The 14,337-nt window shown below is 37.4% G+C and overlaps 5 protein-coding genes across 6 annotated transcripts; 3 read left to right on the plus strand and 2 right to left on the minus strand.

The window, feature by feature from the left end:
- Positions 1–235: 235 nt before the first annotated feature.
- LOC124180264 (NADH dehydrogenase [ubiquinone] 1 alpha subcomplex subunit 10, mitochondrial) lies at positions 236–2,476 on the plus strand. Its single transcript, XM_046565575.1, has 4 exons — positions 236–468; positions 869–1,525; positions 1,706–2,098; positions 2,233–2,476. The coding sequence occupies exons 1-4, from the start codon at positions 400–402 to the stop codon at positions 2,341–2,343; spliced, it is 1,230 nt and encodes a 409-aa protein (XP_046421531.1). The 5' UTR covers positions 236–399; the 3' UTR covers positions 2,344–2,476.
- Positions 2,477–2,618: 142 nt separating this feature from the next.
- LOC124180267 (synaptobrevin homolog YKT6) lies at positions 2,619–5,650 on the minus strand. Of its 2 annotated transcripts, none has more exons than XM_046565579.1 (5): positions 5,490–5,650; positions 5,159–5,352; positions 4,863–5,074; positions 4,314–4,585; positions 2,619–3,551 (listed from the first exon to the last, which is right to left on the minus strand). In XM_046565579.1, exons 3-5 carry the CDS (start codon positions 5,050–5,052, stop codon positions 3,411–3,413), a joined length of 603 nt encoding a protein of 200 aa, XP_046421535.1. In that variant the 5' UTR covers positions 5,053–5,074; positions 5,159–5,352; positions 5,490–5,650; the 3' UTR covers positions 2,619–3,410. The 2 variants fall into 2 exon arrangements, with proteins under 2 accessions (XP_046421535.1, XP_046421534.1); XM_046565578.1 differs by having other exon boundaries at positions 2,623–3,551; positions 4,863–5,058; positions 5,490–5,648.
- Positions 5,651–6,065: 415 nt separating this feature from the next.
- LOC124180266 (inhibitor of growth protein 5) lies at positions 6,066–8,457 on the plus strand. The gene is made up of 4 exons (XM_046565577.1): positions 6,066–6,406; positions 6,943–7,395; positions 7,614–7,792; positions 7,924–8,457. Exons 1-4 carry the CDS (start codon positions 6,370–6,372, stop codon positions 8,023–8,025), a joined length of 771 nt encoding a protein of 256 aa, XP_046421533.1. The 5' UTR covers positions 6,066–6,369; the 3' UTR covers positions 8,026–8,457.
- LOC124180265 (beta-1,3-galactosyltransferase 6) lies at positions 8,105–10,291 on the minus strand. The gene is made up of 3 exons (XM_046565576.1): positions 10,150–10,291; positions 9,218–9,981; positions 8,105–9,137 (listed from the first exon to the last, which is right to left on the minus strand). Exons 2-3 carry the CDS (start codon positions 9,901–9,903, stop codon positions 8,852–8,854), a joined length of 972 nt encoding a protein of 323 aa, XP_046421532.1. The 5' UTR covers positions 9,904–9,981; positions 10,150–10,291; the 3' UTR covers positions 8,105–8,851.
- Positions 10,292–10,460: 169 nt separating this feature from the next.
- LOC124180260 (large subunit GTPase 1 homolog) lies at positions 10,461–13,225 on the plus strand. The gene is made up of 4 exons (XM_046565565.1): positions 10,461–10,601; positions 10,866–12,288; positions 12,488–12,812; positions 12,932–13,225. Exons 1-4 carry the CDS (start codon positions 10,500–10,502, stop codon positions 13,065–13,067), a joined length of 1,986 nt encoding a protein of 661 aa, XP_046421521.1. The 5' UTR covers positions 10,461–10,499; the 3' UTR covers positions 13,068–13,225.
- Positions 13,226–14,337: the final 1,112 nt, after the last annotated feature.

Genomic DNA, 14,337 nt, shown 5'->3' on the forward strand with positions numbered 1-14,337 from the left:
AGAAATAATACAAAATATGAAATTTGGATGATATAACTACAGGAGTACAACCACCTACAAGAATAACCACTAAATAAAAATGTAATTTTCATCAGATTTGTAGATACGAATGTAAATTGGATCTACTTCGGATTCTTCTGTATCCTAAACATGCTTATAAAAATAGAAATCAGCTATCGTAAGCCAACTTCAAGCAATTTCGAAACTGGCAGCCCTGGCGCCAACTTATTCTATTCATTCGGAGCAAGTTCACTCGGCTTAGCAGACAGCTTATTGGAGTCGACTACCGAGGAGGATTGGATATTCGAGGAGTTATGTCACTCGATCTACACTGTACACTTTTCGCCTGATAATAAGAGAACGTTATAACATTTGAGGTTTTGGTTGCCGTTCCGCAGAATGGCGAGTGCGTTACGATGCGGTGTAAGCAAGTTGCTAGCTCGCAATTCAATATCAGGATTATGCAAGGTTAGAAATACATTCACAGAAAAATCATTACCATATCAAAGTGCTTAACACGTATGACCGAGAAGATGGCCCTGGTGCCAATTCCTGTCCTAACCTGTACCAAATATTTTCAATTTTAACAATCTGTTAACTTCGCACCACGTAACCATGTAAGCTCTAAATATTATTAACCAATGATGCGTGGCGATCTGGTCACAGTAATCATGTCATGAAATTTGATAGATTCTGTAAAGAAAAAAGTGGAAGCGTCACAATATATTTCTAGTATTGTGTATTGTGAATACTAACTGATTTTGAAACTAAAAGGAAAAATTTAGATGTTAAAGTTATATGAATGATTGGCCACACAGAAATCAGCACTATCAACATGCCACAGATTTGAGTAATTTATATTTTTTAGCCATCATTAGGAGCCAGCGGCTATATAGCCAAAATACAAGTGGCATTCATCTCAGGAAAAGCAATGCGGGTGGTCGAAAGAAAGCGGCCACCTCCGTTTCCGTATGAGACGAAGAGGTACAGTCGTTGGAATCAGCTATTTGACAAAACTGTACACAGAATGGATGATAATTCCAAAATCGTTATTGTCGAAGGGCCAATTGCCTCTGGCAAGACAGAATTTGCTGAAGCATTGGCCAAGGATTTGGACATGCACTATATGCCAGCAGTGACAATGGACATGCATTATATAAACTCATATGGCTTCGATATGCGGCAATTGGACGACAAGCTGCCAGAATCTTGTAGATCTTATGACGTCAAGAACTTCTGTAAAGATCCGCACCACATGAACTGTGCCAACTATCAGCTCCAAATGTATTATTATAGGTTTTTCCAATACATTGATGCCTTAGCACACCTTTTCTCAACTGGAGAAGGTGTTGTTTTGGAGCGATGTGTTTACTCTGATGCCATTTTTATGGAGTCAATGTGCAATGCTGGCTATGTTAGCAAACTTGCGCAACGGACTTACCAAGACCTCACACAGCTCACTTTGCGTGAACTCCGCCTGCCGCATTTAGTTATCTATTTGGATGTTCCTGTACCTGTAGTCAAGGTTCTTTGTTGTTGTGGTTCTTTTCTTTCCATTTTGTCTTTACTGAAAATACCCAAACACAATTCAGATTTTCTGCAGGAACTTGAGCTGTATTTTTCATTCATTTTCAATTCTCTTAAAATTTTACTAGGTCCTACAATTAATTACATAGCTTATCAACCATTTTACAAATTATTTTAGGAAAAGATTCAAAAGAGGGGGATACCCTACGAAGTTGAATCCAAGGTTTTCACGGAGCAGTACCTGACTGATATTGAAAATCTTTATAAACAGCAGTATTTGAAACAGATGTCAGAACATGCTCATATTCTCATTTATGACTGGTCAGAGGGTGGTGACCCTGAGGTTGTCATTGAGGACATCGAGAGATTGAACTTTGACGCTGATGACCGAGACGATCTCAAATTCAGGGACTGGCAATTCTGGGATGCTAACGATTGGAGTGATACAAGGCGCATTTATGCTGATGAAAAATTGTCATTCAAAGTGCTATTTAACTTAGGGGAAGTCAATGCACCAGAGCTCATTGTATCAGGAGCTGATCATCTCGCATATCAAAAGGTTTGGGAAAATGTAAGTATTTCAGTCTGATCCACAGATTCAACTGATTAGTTACTGATTAGAAAAAAGTAACTTCTGTAAAAATGTCACTACATTTTTCGAAAATATTTTCTTACATATGTTTATATCTTTGTTTTTGCAACTAGGCACCTGGTAACAAGTATATGAAAGGCTTCAATAAAGATATGGGAGATACGGGATTACTGTGGAAAGGGCGCCCTACTATTCGGGAATACAGAATGCCGTTTTTTTCGTAAACTAGGTGCTGCTAAAAACATAAGAAAAAATTCACAAATCGGCAGAAGTGATTACATTGTAGTGCAACGAATTGAAGTTGTCCTGGTAGACTTGTACAAACCAACAAATTACAATAAATAACATTCTATGTAATTCATACTTAAGGTCAATTACTTACATTTCACGTTCCTTGGCACTGAGAGTAGATAAACATAACGTTTAGAGGAAAAAATTGGAGTGGTATTTTTTAAATTTAGACATGATATATTGAAATACTTTTTAAATACATAAATACGTACACATATTTTTTTGTTTCATCCATAATTGAACTCTTATCCAATACCGAAACTGCATAACGGAATAACAAGTTACATTCCATTTGCAATAAGAATAACATATCAACCACAAAGAAGACGTTTAATAGACATTGGGTTACATAGATTTTGTGAAATTTCTGTTTATGTGTCTTAAAAGGAAAGGATATTAAAGACTGTATGTTTACAATCCAATTAAAATCAACCCCACTTTTTGATTAAACTGAAGTAACGTGAGTTGAATACTGAACTCTGTGAAATTCTTTATGATGCTAGACAACACTGATTACTCTCAAATACAATCTGATGACGTCTTGAAAAATTATCCCTTTGCAATCAAGACACATAAAATTCAGTCACTCGTATTTCAACATTGATGGATAATATGTTGCATTAAAGCATATTGTTCATTAACATATATTAAGGATAACATTACTTATTTAGGCCTCTTTAAAAACATCCATACCTTCGGCTGCGCAATATTTAAATCAATCTTGCTCAATAGAAAATATACAAGTGAAATCTATTGGTAAGACAAACCACCTTTTGCAATCGGAGGTAAAATCCATTCAAAAATTAAAAAATTGTACATTCACAGGTAATTAATTATACCGAGGAGGCAAAATCATCTGAACAATAAACTATTGCGGTAGGCAAAAGTTATCAATTAGCTTTCAAATTTCAAACATTACTCAACATTCTTTTCTTGACAAACCTATCTTCACATTTGTAATACAATAATATGAACACAATGGAATCATGGTATACCGTGTCTAAGCCGTCAAGCTGCAACAGGAATTGGTTTTCCGTGCTGTTTTGTAAAATGCTTTTGACTGCATGCTAAGGCCTTCTGATTTTGACACCAAATCGTCCAATTTTTCGCCCCTTTCTAAAACTGCTTCTATTGTATTATGCTGTAAGAAAAATGAATTACTGTATTCATAGAAATAGACACTTGTGATTCTTTATAGTATCTTATTTGCATCAGTTACATAATCTTTCAATACACAATAACTATCTGAAAACTAACAACAGCACATAAATGAATGCCTCTGTTTACATCTCAGAAAATGAATTGGAAGCATTGCTTGCTAGACAGAGAGTGCAGTACATAAGAAAAACCTCTAGGATTGGAAAGAAAAATAGATAATGTCACTACTTTGTTTGGAACATGTACTTTTTGTGAAAATATAGATTCAGGCATAACAAAACGTTTAGTTATGCGATAGTATTGCGATAACTGTAGTAATGGTAGGACCAGTAATAGCATTTTCAAAAAATGTTGCCTGTAAATTTTACGTTTTCGCATAACTGATATTTACAGGACTCCTCGTAATGCATATACTTTGCTTCGCTGTACTTAACATGTCCCGCCTAGCAGAACCTTGAGCCAATGAGTTTGAAGTTCATAACATTAATGCAATGATGTAACTTGAAAATTCTCTGAAATTTAGTAAGTAACGATAATAAAATAAAAAACATCATTTTTTGGCAAATTCGTCTTTTTCAAAGTCATTCTAAAGTTAAAAAACAGAGATTTTTTATAAATGATTTGTAAGAGTATTAATGTTACGAATTTCAAACTCATTTGTCCAATTATATTTCATAAACGACCAAACCGACGAGCTGAAACTGGATAACTAAGAAACTCAGTTTAAGAAAATCTTCGAACTCACCAAAATGATCTTGGTTTCATCAAGGTCATTCTGCATTTTTGTAAATGCATCTGCTTCCCGGGGATTTTGATATTTCGCCAAGTACGTATTCACTTGTGGAAATATTGTTGTCGCTTCATTTAAAGTGGCACATGTAGTGGGTGGGTACTGGGCGGCAAATTCATCTAGTACTTTTGTGATCAACGTGTGCGAAACTCTGCTAGGATACTCATGATCGGAGATTAGAACTCCAGCTAAATTATCCGCTCTCACATAAACGTGACACATATACTCTGAAAGAACAGAGAAAATATGTGAACTTAGTGAGACAATCGGTAGCAACCTGAAAATAGATAATATAGAAAAAAAAACAGACAATAAGCACGCATGGAGCAAAAATTAACTGAAATGAAACGGCTGTTTCAAGGTCTTTAGAAATGTTGTTAATATTAAGTAAGCAATAGTTTGTTTTTAAAAGTAGTTTCTACACCGAAACCAATGTCATTCATAATAGTTGCAGATCACGATGAAATGATATTTTATAAAGTACAGAGACTGGAAAATAAATACCTTTTTCCTTGACGCTTTGTCTGGCCGCAATTTGAGTTCTTTCAGTAATCGTTTTACTGACAAATGCCATAAATTCCTGAGCACTACTGCGTTGAAAAAACGAAAAAGATCCAAGTTCATAAGCTGATTTGATCGTTGTTGCTGTAGTTGGGCCTTTGTATAGGATGGTTAAAGCGTACAATTTGACCATTTTCGACTGTAACAAAAACAAGCTATTTGCATTGCAGTTTTTTTCTAAAGGATTATCGTTTTTTACATATCGTACACATTAACATTTGATGCAGATAATTGCTTACCTAGTGAACTCGGCTAGCCGGGAGTTCAGGAAAGAAGACTAAGAAGATACAACCGACGTAAGCCTAGGAAAATTTCGGCTCCAGCTAGAACTTGACCTCCTTTCGTTACCTAGTTTTCAACTCTCACCGCCAGTAGAATCTTGTTGTCAGTCGCACTGCCAGTGTGGCAATGATCATTATTTGATTTTTCTTTCCTATAAGAATATCAAAAAATTGGACTCATTCAGGGCGATACTATATGAAAGTAAAACAAAGTGATATGAAGTGAAATTAAGATAAGGGCAGTCGGAATTGTGTCACACAATATTTGAGAGAATTTTCTGCTTTTTACCTCCGTTAATGAAATCCTGATTCAGAGGGTAGATCCGCGGAAAAATGAACTAAAATTGTTGTTTTTGGCTCCGCCCTCCTCGGTTAAAGGGAAATGTCAAATCGTGTACCTTACCACTTACAAGCTTGCTGCGACTACTAACAGCACTGACACATCACCCACTAGAACTGCGCGTCGCAGACGGCGGGCGACGTCCGACGACACGCATACACGTAACACGGGTATGTGCGTCGCAGGGCTTGGGAAGGGGATTGTAGGGGGGATTGCAGACGGCGGTCGGCGACACGACGTTTGTTTGAAGATCGTTCAAATCAAGTTCAAATCATTCAAATTTTCACTATGATGAAGTGGCGATCTCGAGTTGTATTCCGTTTGGAGAAGTAATTTTAATCAATAAGATTTAATTGAAATTATTTTACATGATAAGGATGCCCACTTTTCTTCCACACCGTCACAATTCAGCAATTCAGCGGTAACCGATGCACACTGTGCATACATATGTTATCCATATAGTTAGCCGTAACGTGCGAATGACTCAGAATGTGTCGCCACCTCCGCTGTGTTGTGTAAACTCCCCCGCAGGCTTGACCGAATAAAGTGTGAATAAAATCGGCCGACTGAATTATGCACACACAGTGACAGTGGTCAGTTTGGTGTACGTATGTGCCAATTAGAAGTAATTAAATTCCCACCCATATACAAAAGTGAGAGAATGGAGTAGGTGTAACGATTTCAACTTTCTTACTAGTGATGTGAAGTCAATAATAACAGTGTGTGGTATAATAATCGGTTCCACCATACTCTGCACAAGCAAACTTCGAGTAATTAAAAAAAAAAAAACGCAAGCCCGGGGTTTCTACCGCGGTGTCTATCCTGCAAAATGACGTCCGCATTGTACTTGGAACATTACCTGGACAGTAAGTAAACTTTTATTTATGGTTGTTTAACAAGAAGAATATCGCTTGTTGTAACCACGGTCAGTTAGATTCAAACTAGACCTCTCAATATGAGGTCCCTTGAAGTTTACTTCGTTATTCAGTTACATTCTTTAGCCTACCGTCAATGAACTTAACCTATCAATAAGCTAACCAACATGGGATGTCAATGAGTCGGTGTTGAATTTAATATTTTTCAGGAAACAAATTGATGTTCAGAAGAGATATTTATGTGAGATGCTAGGACATCTGTGCCAAAATATAACGTTATTATCTTTTTTGTTATGTGAAAGTTACGTGAAGTATATTCTAAGTGCTTACACCAATAAAAACTCGTAGTTTTCCTAAATAGTTGCATCTCACATAACCATAACTTCTAATGAAAAAATTGAATTTTTTTAAGCGGGAAATTTCTTTATTCCTCTGCAAATATCATGTTGTAAAATATTAACATTTCATTGAAAATTGCGGGAAAACCTTACCAGTTTGAAATTCAGTCATTTTCCAACACTTTTCAGGTTTAGATAATCTACCGATTGAACTACAACGAAATTTCACATTGATGCGTGATCTGGATGCACGTGCGCAGGGGCTGATGAAAGATCTAGACAAGCTGGCTGATGAATATTTGAGAAATGTGAAAACGCTTTCGGCGGATAAGAAAAAAGAACAGTTAAATCACATCCAAAGTCTTTTCAACAAAGCTAAAGAATATGGGGACGATAAGGTTCAATTGGCTATACAGACCTACGAGCTGGTTGACAAACACATTAGAAGACTCGATTCAGACCTTGCTAGATTTGAAGCAGAAATTCAAGACAAGGCATTGAATACAAATAGAGTCCAGGAAGATAGTGCTGTTAGTAAAAAAGGCAGGAAGAAACTCAAAGAGAAAGAAAAACGAAAGAAAGGAAGTGCTGGAGCTAGTAGCGAAGACGAATCAAAGATTGCGCGCAAAAAGCAGAAAAAAGGTGTGACTAATGTTTTTTCTATCAATGCCTATTTTTACTCCTGTAGTATTGTGCAACAACTAGTTTAAATATCTTTTGATATTCAGATTTTGATCCTTTCTGTTGAATGAAAATCAAGATTATGCTTTTTTTTTCAAATACCTTAGTGTAATTGAAGATTAGTGATTTGTGAAGTTTTTCTCATTGAAACACAAAATTTAAATAAATGAATTTCTTAGGTGGATCCGTTACTTCAACTGCTGCTTCTGGGGCAGTTGGAAGTGGTGCTCAGGCAGATACCAGTGCGTTGGGACACCCAGCTGATGTCCTGGACATGCCAGTGGATCCAAATGAGCCGACATATTGTCTTTGCCATCAAGTATCTTACGGAGAAATGATTGGTTGTGATAATCCAGATGTAAGTTTGTATTTCATCATTATCAAAGGTCAATAAGCTTCCAGTTGTAACACGTAATGTTCCCATTATGATTACATCTACTGCACTAATCAACTTCTAAATATTAACGTATACTTTTGCTGTTATTTCAGTGTCCGATCGAATGGTTCCACTTTGCCTGTGTTGGCTTGACAACTAAACCGAAAGGGAAGTGGTACTGTCCAAAATGCACACAAGATCGAAAGAAAAAGTGAAAAATGATGGACTGAAGTATCTAATTTTCTTACTTTTACTGAAATCCCCCCTCCCCCCCTTTTTTTTTTTGCAAATTAATTTTAAAATATATTTATTGGCTGTCGGCATTCCCGATTAAGCATAAAACAAAAGGGGGGATTGAAGACACTCGGCAAAGTTATATTGAAAAACCATCGAACCTATATTTCGAAGCTGAAATAAAATTTCAGCTTCGATGTGAAAAGCACTGGTAGCTTATCACAGCGGCAAGGCTTGAGAATTGGCCACTCTTTTTAATTTTTTTTATTTTTATTTTTTATCTGTCCAATGGTAGTAATTTATTAATGATTGTTGTTTTAGGAAAATTATACAACTTTTTATACTTTTATGCCCTTTTCCCTCATACCAACCCATCGGCCAGTTTTTGAATCACTGTGATTTGGTACTTGGAGCATACATTTAAAAATTATTACACCCTATTAAATAGTACGTAGATACTAGGCTATTGACTATTATTATAAAATGTCAGATAGTTAATTATTGTTTTGATATTTTATGAGTGTATATTAGTGTCGGACTAGTATTACATGATCCAACCGATGCAATCAATATGATAAGACCGATATTGTAAAGTTACGAATAAATGTAATACATGAAAATTAACTTTCTTTGTATCTATCGTCCAATGACAGGTACACTACGCAAGGAAGATGAGAACATTAAATGTGCGGCATTTCATTCTGATCACATAAGCGTTCCAGAGATTTTTGGATTGCATAGTTGGAATAGTCGCAGAATTTTCAAAATAAGAGTTATATACAGTATTACTGTACATTTACAATACCCTCACGGAATTCCAAGCTCGCGTATGCAGCACCTACTGGGTGGCGCATCCCAGTCATATCTATAACTGTTTCGATATCTAACTTCCTTCACGCACAAGGCACCACTCGCTTTATATGTCTGATACAAAGTATTCATAGCTTCCACGTTTTGTTTGTGTTTAATAATATGCTCGTTTGAGCAACCTCTCGATCGATACTCTGTGTCGAAACGGACATCGTGTTTCCTTTCGATGTTGGACAATGGAGCAAGCCAAAGCCCAACAGAAACATCTTCAGAGTTGAAGAGTCTGAAAAACAAATCTAGCTATATGATTAATTTGAAACTGAGTGAAGAAAATAAACAAGTAAACATTGTGTCTTCACATACCTTAGAATGTTTGAATTCTGAGCAATGAACTTGACCAAGTTCTGTGATAGAACGTATCCACCACCCCGAGCATATGGTAAATAAAAATCGCAGAAAATCCAGTCAGTTTCTTTCCACGGTCCACTTCTCTTAACTTGAGCCTTGCCATTAAAGAATCCCCAATATAGTTCCTTATCTAATGCTTCATATCGCAGTTTCTCAAACTCCTTCAATATCTTATCCACCAAGACAAACGAGTCATCGTCACATTTTAGCAGGTAGTCGAAATCATACTCTTTACAGATATGAGCAAAAGAGTGAAGGAGTTTTTTTGTTAGAGCTTGATACGAGTCCTGTAAATTTGGCAAGAGGAGTAAATCATGATAAGCCTTATTCTCAGATGCCAGACGGTTGCGCTGACCAAACTCCATATTCTGCGTTCCAATGACAAATAGGTATTTGACATCCTCGTAATTCTCGGAAAGCCATGTTCCTCTTACAGCTTCTCGCTGTTCTACGTTACTCGGTGCAGAGAAAACGACAATTATCAATTTGTACTGTGCTTTAACCTTTCCTTGATTGCCTAGCACGGTAAACGATGTCCGCTTTGTGCGACTCTTGTATTCTATGTAGAGAGTACATATCAATATCACTATCAATAAACCCAAAAACAGTTTCGCTGATCCTTTAAATTGTCTCATCAACATCGTCTCCACATTGCGCGGAAATATCAATTAGTGATTATATCACATGAGTTGATATCGTCGACTATTTTCAAACAGCTCCTGTGGAGGAAGTGAACAGTGATATGTTTTATTTGCAATCTCATTAATTCAAAAAGTAAAGCCGTGTGAGCCAACGGTTACCCAAAAAAGACAGATGTTGAGAAAACATGTATTAAATAAAAATGTAATTGATCCTTCTTGTTGTTAAAGATACATCTTGAAGTTTACCTATTTCGTCTGGTATCCTGGCCTGTTATAGAAATTTCTGTGCTGGTGCTGACAGAATGAGAGTGTGTAGGAACGGAATTTTGCCTCAGTTTCTCATGAGATCGAAAAATCGTAAATCTCAAATGAGGCAACAAATTTATTCTCCTGTTATGGCAGCAGAGTGGGTAACAACAAAAATCGCATTGTTGTAAATAAGAAATAACACTCGAGCGCGGTGCAACCACGTGACTGACGGAAAATTTGAGTTTACGATCAGACGGGCACGAATCGTGTCATGCGGTTGGTTTTTTTCTCACGGATTAAATACCGCATATACATAGAAGCATTGATAGTTGAAAAGCAAATCGAAGATGGGCAAGAAGAATAAATCCGGCGGTAACCTGGGTCGAGCCCTGATCAAGGACCGCTTTGGGTCCATGAAAGGGAAAAAAACAGCGGGTGATTCGTCGATGGTGAGGTTACCCGTCAAAACGTTTTCGCCGTCAACCTAACCTAACTTAACCCAGTTTTTTTTGTAATTATCAAATCACCTAATTCCATTTAACTTATTTCTTTTATTCAGCTTGAAATAAGAACGAGGTGAATTTCTTCGCGGAATAGTTATTTTCTACAAACTTTCCTTTTACTCTTAGAATTTTACCCGAATCTCAAAGAGTATAGAAAACCTAATGCACTTGAAAGTCGATCACAAAAGTAAATACAACTTACCTTTCAAGCTACATACAGCAGAGATCAACGATGGCTATGATTGGGGACGTCTCAATCTCCAATCCGTCACTGAAGAGAGTTCCTTCCAAGAGTTTCTCTCAACGGCAGAGCTTGCCGGAACTGAATTCCAGGCAGAGAAATTAAATGTTATGTTTGTCAATCCAAAAAGTGGCATCGGGTTGTTATCAAAGGAGGAGAAAGCCAAAGTCCTAGAGTCCCATGAGGAAAACAAAAAACTTTTAAAAATACCTCGAAGACCAGCTTGGGATCAGAGTACAACAGCTTACGAGTTGCAAGTAAAGGAGAAAGAAGAGTTTTTGGAATGGCGAAGACAGCTGGCACTCCTTCAGGAAGACAAAGGTCTCATGCTGACCCCTTATGAAAAGAATTTAGAATTTTGGAGGCAACTCTGGCGAGTGGTCGAGCGGAGTGACGTCGTTGTCCAGATTGTAGATGCGAGGAATCCTCTCCTCTTTAGATGTGAAGATCTTGAGGTATATGTTAAGGAAGTAAACAAAAATAAGCTCAACATGATCCTGCTGAACAAAGCTGATTTTCTAACTGAGCATCAAAGACAGGCATGGGCAGATTATTTTAGTGAGAAGAATATGAGGGTTGCATTCTTTTCAGCAACGCTTGCCGCTGATGAGAAAGATCCTGAAGAACTCTCGAAGGAAAGTGATGACAGAAATGATATGGATGAAGAAAGTAGCGAGGATGATGATGATCATAGTCAGTATACCAGCAATCTCGATTCTGAGAATGGATCTGAAGCATCTTCGGATACTGAGTATGAAAGCGCTGAAGATGGCTTCACAGATACAGTACAGAATCCCCAGCAATCTTACCACAATATTAAAGAAAACCCTGCGGAACCGTTACACAAAATATCTAATCTAAATGCATCTAAAGACAATGACAGCGTTTGTAATACTACTGTTGAAAGTGATAAGCGAATTGAAAACTCTTCAGAATTACTAACGAGAGAAAAATTAATAGAACTTTTGAAGAACATTTACAAGGGGACGACGTATCAGCCTGGAATTACTACAATTGGTTTGGTGGGTTATCCAAACGTTGGTAAGAGTTCGACGATCAATGCACTATTGATGGAAAAGAAAGTTTCCGTGTCGGCAACACCTGGAAAAACAAAACATTTCCAGACGATATTTCTCGAAAAAAATCTCCTCCTTTGCGACTGTCCTGGACTGGTTATGCCGAGCTTTATTTGTACTAAGGCGGACATGATTCTTAATGGTATATTACCAATCGATCAAATGCGAGACCATGTCCCTGCAGTCACTCTACTCGGTACCCTAATTCCAAGGCACATAATTGAAGACTTGTACGGCTTCATGCTACCTCCACCTTTGGAGGGAGAAGATCCTACTAGGCCACCCACTGCTGAGGAACTGCTAAACGCCTATGGATGTAAGTTCAGAGACTCTAGGCAATACGAAAATTAAGTCAGCAAAGAAGCCAAGTTTGAAACTGACATAAAACCAATCGGAAATCCGTGTTACTTCATTTTCGTTAACACAAAATTTTGCATTTCATGTAAATACTAAACTTCAAAAACAGATTTGGTTTTGACCCTGTGTATTTTCTCCATGATTTTACAAACCCGCAGATAACAGAGGGTTCATGACACAGAATGGGCAACCCGACAATCCGAGGTCTGCTCGCTATGTATTGAAAGACTACGTGAATGGCAGATTACTATATTGTGTAGCACCACCAAACCTTCAGCAGGACATGTTTCACAAGTTTCCTGAGCGAAAGAAACTCAGTATAGTCGACAGAGTCCTACCACCTAGAGCTGCCAGGGCTGTGAAAGGTGTCAGGGTGACAACAGATGATTTGGATAAGGCGTTTTTCCAGAAAACAATACCAGGTGCTCATATCAGGGGAAAACTTGGAAAAACTGGAGGCTTACCTGTTAGAATTGGGCAGAGGTAAGATTTTCATGAAAACAAAGTGTATGTTTTTAAAACATCTTATATGTTGATTTAAAAATTCAATTTTACTATAGAACAATTTCTAATTACCCTGTCAAAAATTCTTTATTCATCAGTGAAACAGATTCTTTGATTGGTTCGACCTCAAATCTGACAGTGGGTGCAAAGCCGTGGAAACAGATCAATAAACACTCAAATAAGAAGAAACGTGAGAAAGCTAGACGAATCTATGCTCATCTTGATCAGCACTGAAATACCTATTCTATTACTCAAAAGTTGTTATGAAATACTGAATAATTCCGCCCAAAAAGGGTTGTTATTCTTATGTTTTAAACATTAACACGGTGCTCATACTTGAGATCTAAATTTAATATGTGAATCTAAGTGTGATCCAAACAGCAGCTTGATAATAATAAAGAACGTGCATAGTTTAGTACGTCGTCAATGGAAAATCTACTAATTGAGGTATTAATACAATTCATTGCTACACCCAGCCTCTAGTTAAAAATATTGTTTATTGAATCATTCATATTATCTTTATTATCAATCATATTACATGATCCTCATTTTGGGCGATGCATTACAAATTGTCAACAATTCCCTTGTTCGGGCATATTTCCATGTGAAACAGGAATTCTTGTTCGTTCACCATGTGTATTGTATTGTAGGGGCACATCTGCTTGTTGGCTAAGGGATAAGTTTTGCGACATTTTGTCAAATGGACTTGCATATGTTTCTGAGCCAGTCTATGAGATGGATTATACGAATATGTGGTGTTCCGTTAAGAATCCTGAGTGTCCACGATTGCCTTTGTACATGACGGAAGGTCTTTTCCAGTGGCTGGTTTGATCGATGGGGTGCACCACTCACTTATTTCCAGGCTGAAATAGCTGAATTCCAGACACCCCTCAATTTAGACTGACTTGAAGGTGTCGATGGGTTACGAATTACGACTCGGTTCCGTCGGTGGTGGGGTGTTATTCTGCAGAGTAGCCATCGCGCCACTTTTCCGTTGTGAATGCACTCTCTGACTCATCTAATTGTGTAGGAGGAAGCGACCCTCACACTTTTAGCGCGTGTCGCGTGTTTCAAAGGAGCCGTTCGTAACAGAGTACATCAAACTTCAAAGCTAAAGTTTTCAGCATGATATTAAGAATGCCAAATCATCCAGAGTGTATTTAACCAAATGAAAAACTATACGCATTAAGGATATAAAATAAGATTTATTCCACAGAGATAATATTAATTATCAATGTGATTCATCCTCGGTGCAACAAGTACGCCTTGAGAACGAAGAGAGAAAGAGAGAACCTTTGTCATTTGGCATCACAATTTTGCTAACATCCCACGATTAGCATCGTACATGGGGTGTACGTTACCGTGATTCCTTCATTCACCCGTTTAATTTTTTGCTTCGAGGTAATTTCGGCTTGAGCACCTTCGGCAATGTAATGCATTGATCGTTTTGACAGAAGAGACCTTGCTAAAATATGTACTCACCTTGTAAACAAGTGTGAAAATG

This window comes from Neodiprion fabricii, chromosome 4 (assembly GCF_021155785.1).
Source record: "Neodiprion fabricii isolate iyNeoFabr1 chromosome 4, iyNeoFabr1.1, whole genome shotgun sequence".
Classification (NCBI taxonomy): Eukaryota; Metazoa; Arthropoda; class Insecta; order Hymenoptera; family Diprionidae; genus Neodiprion; species Neodiprion fabricii.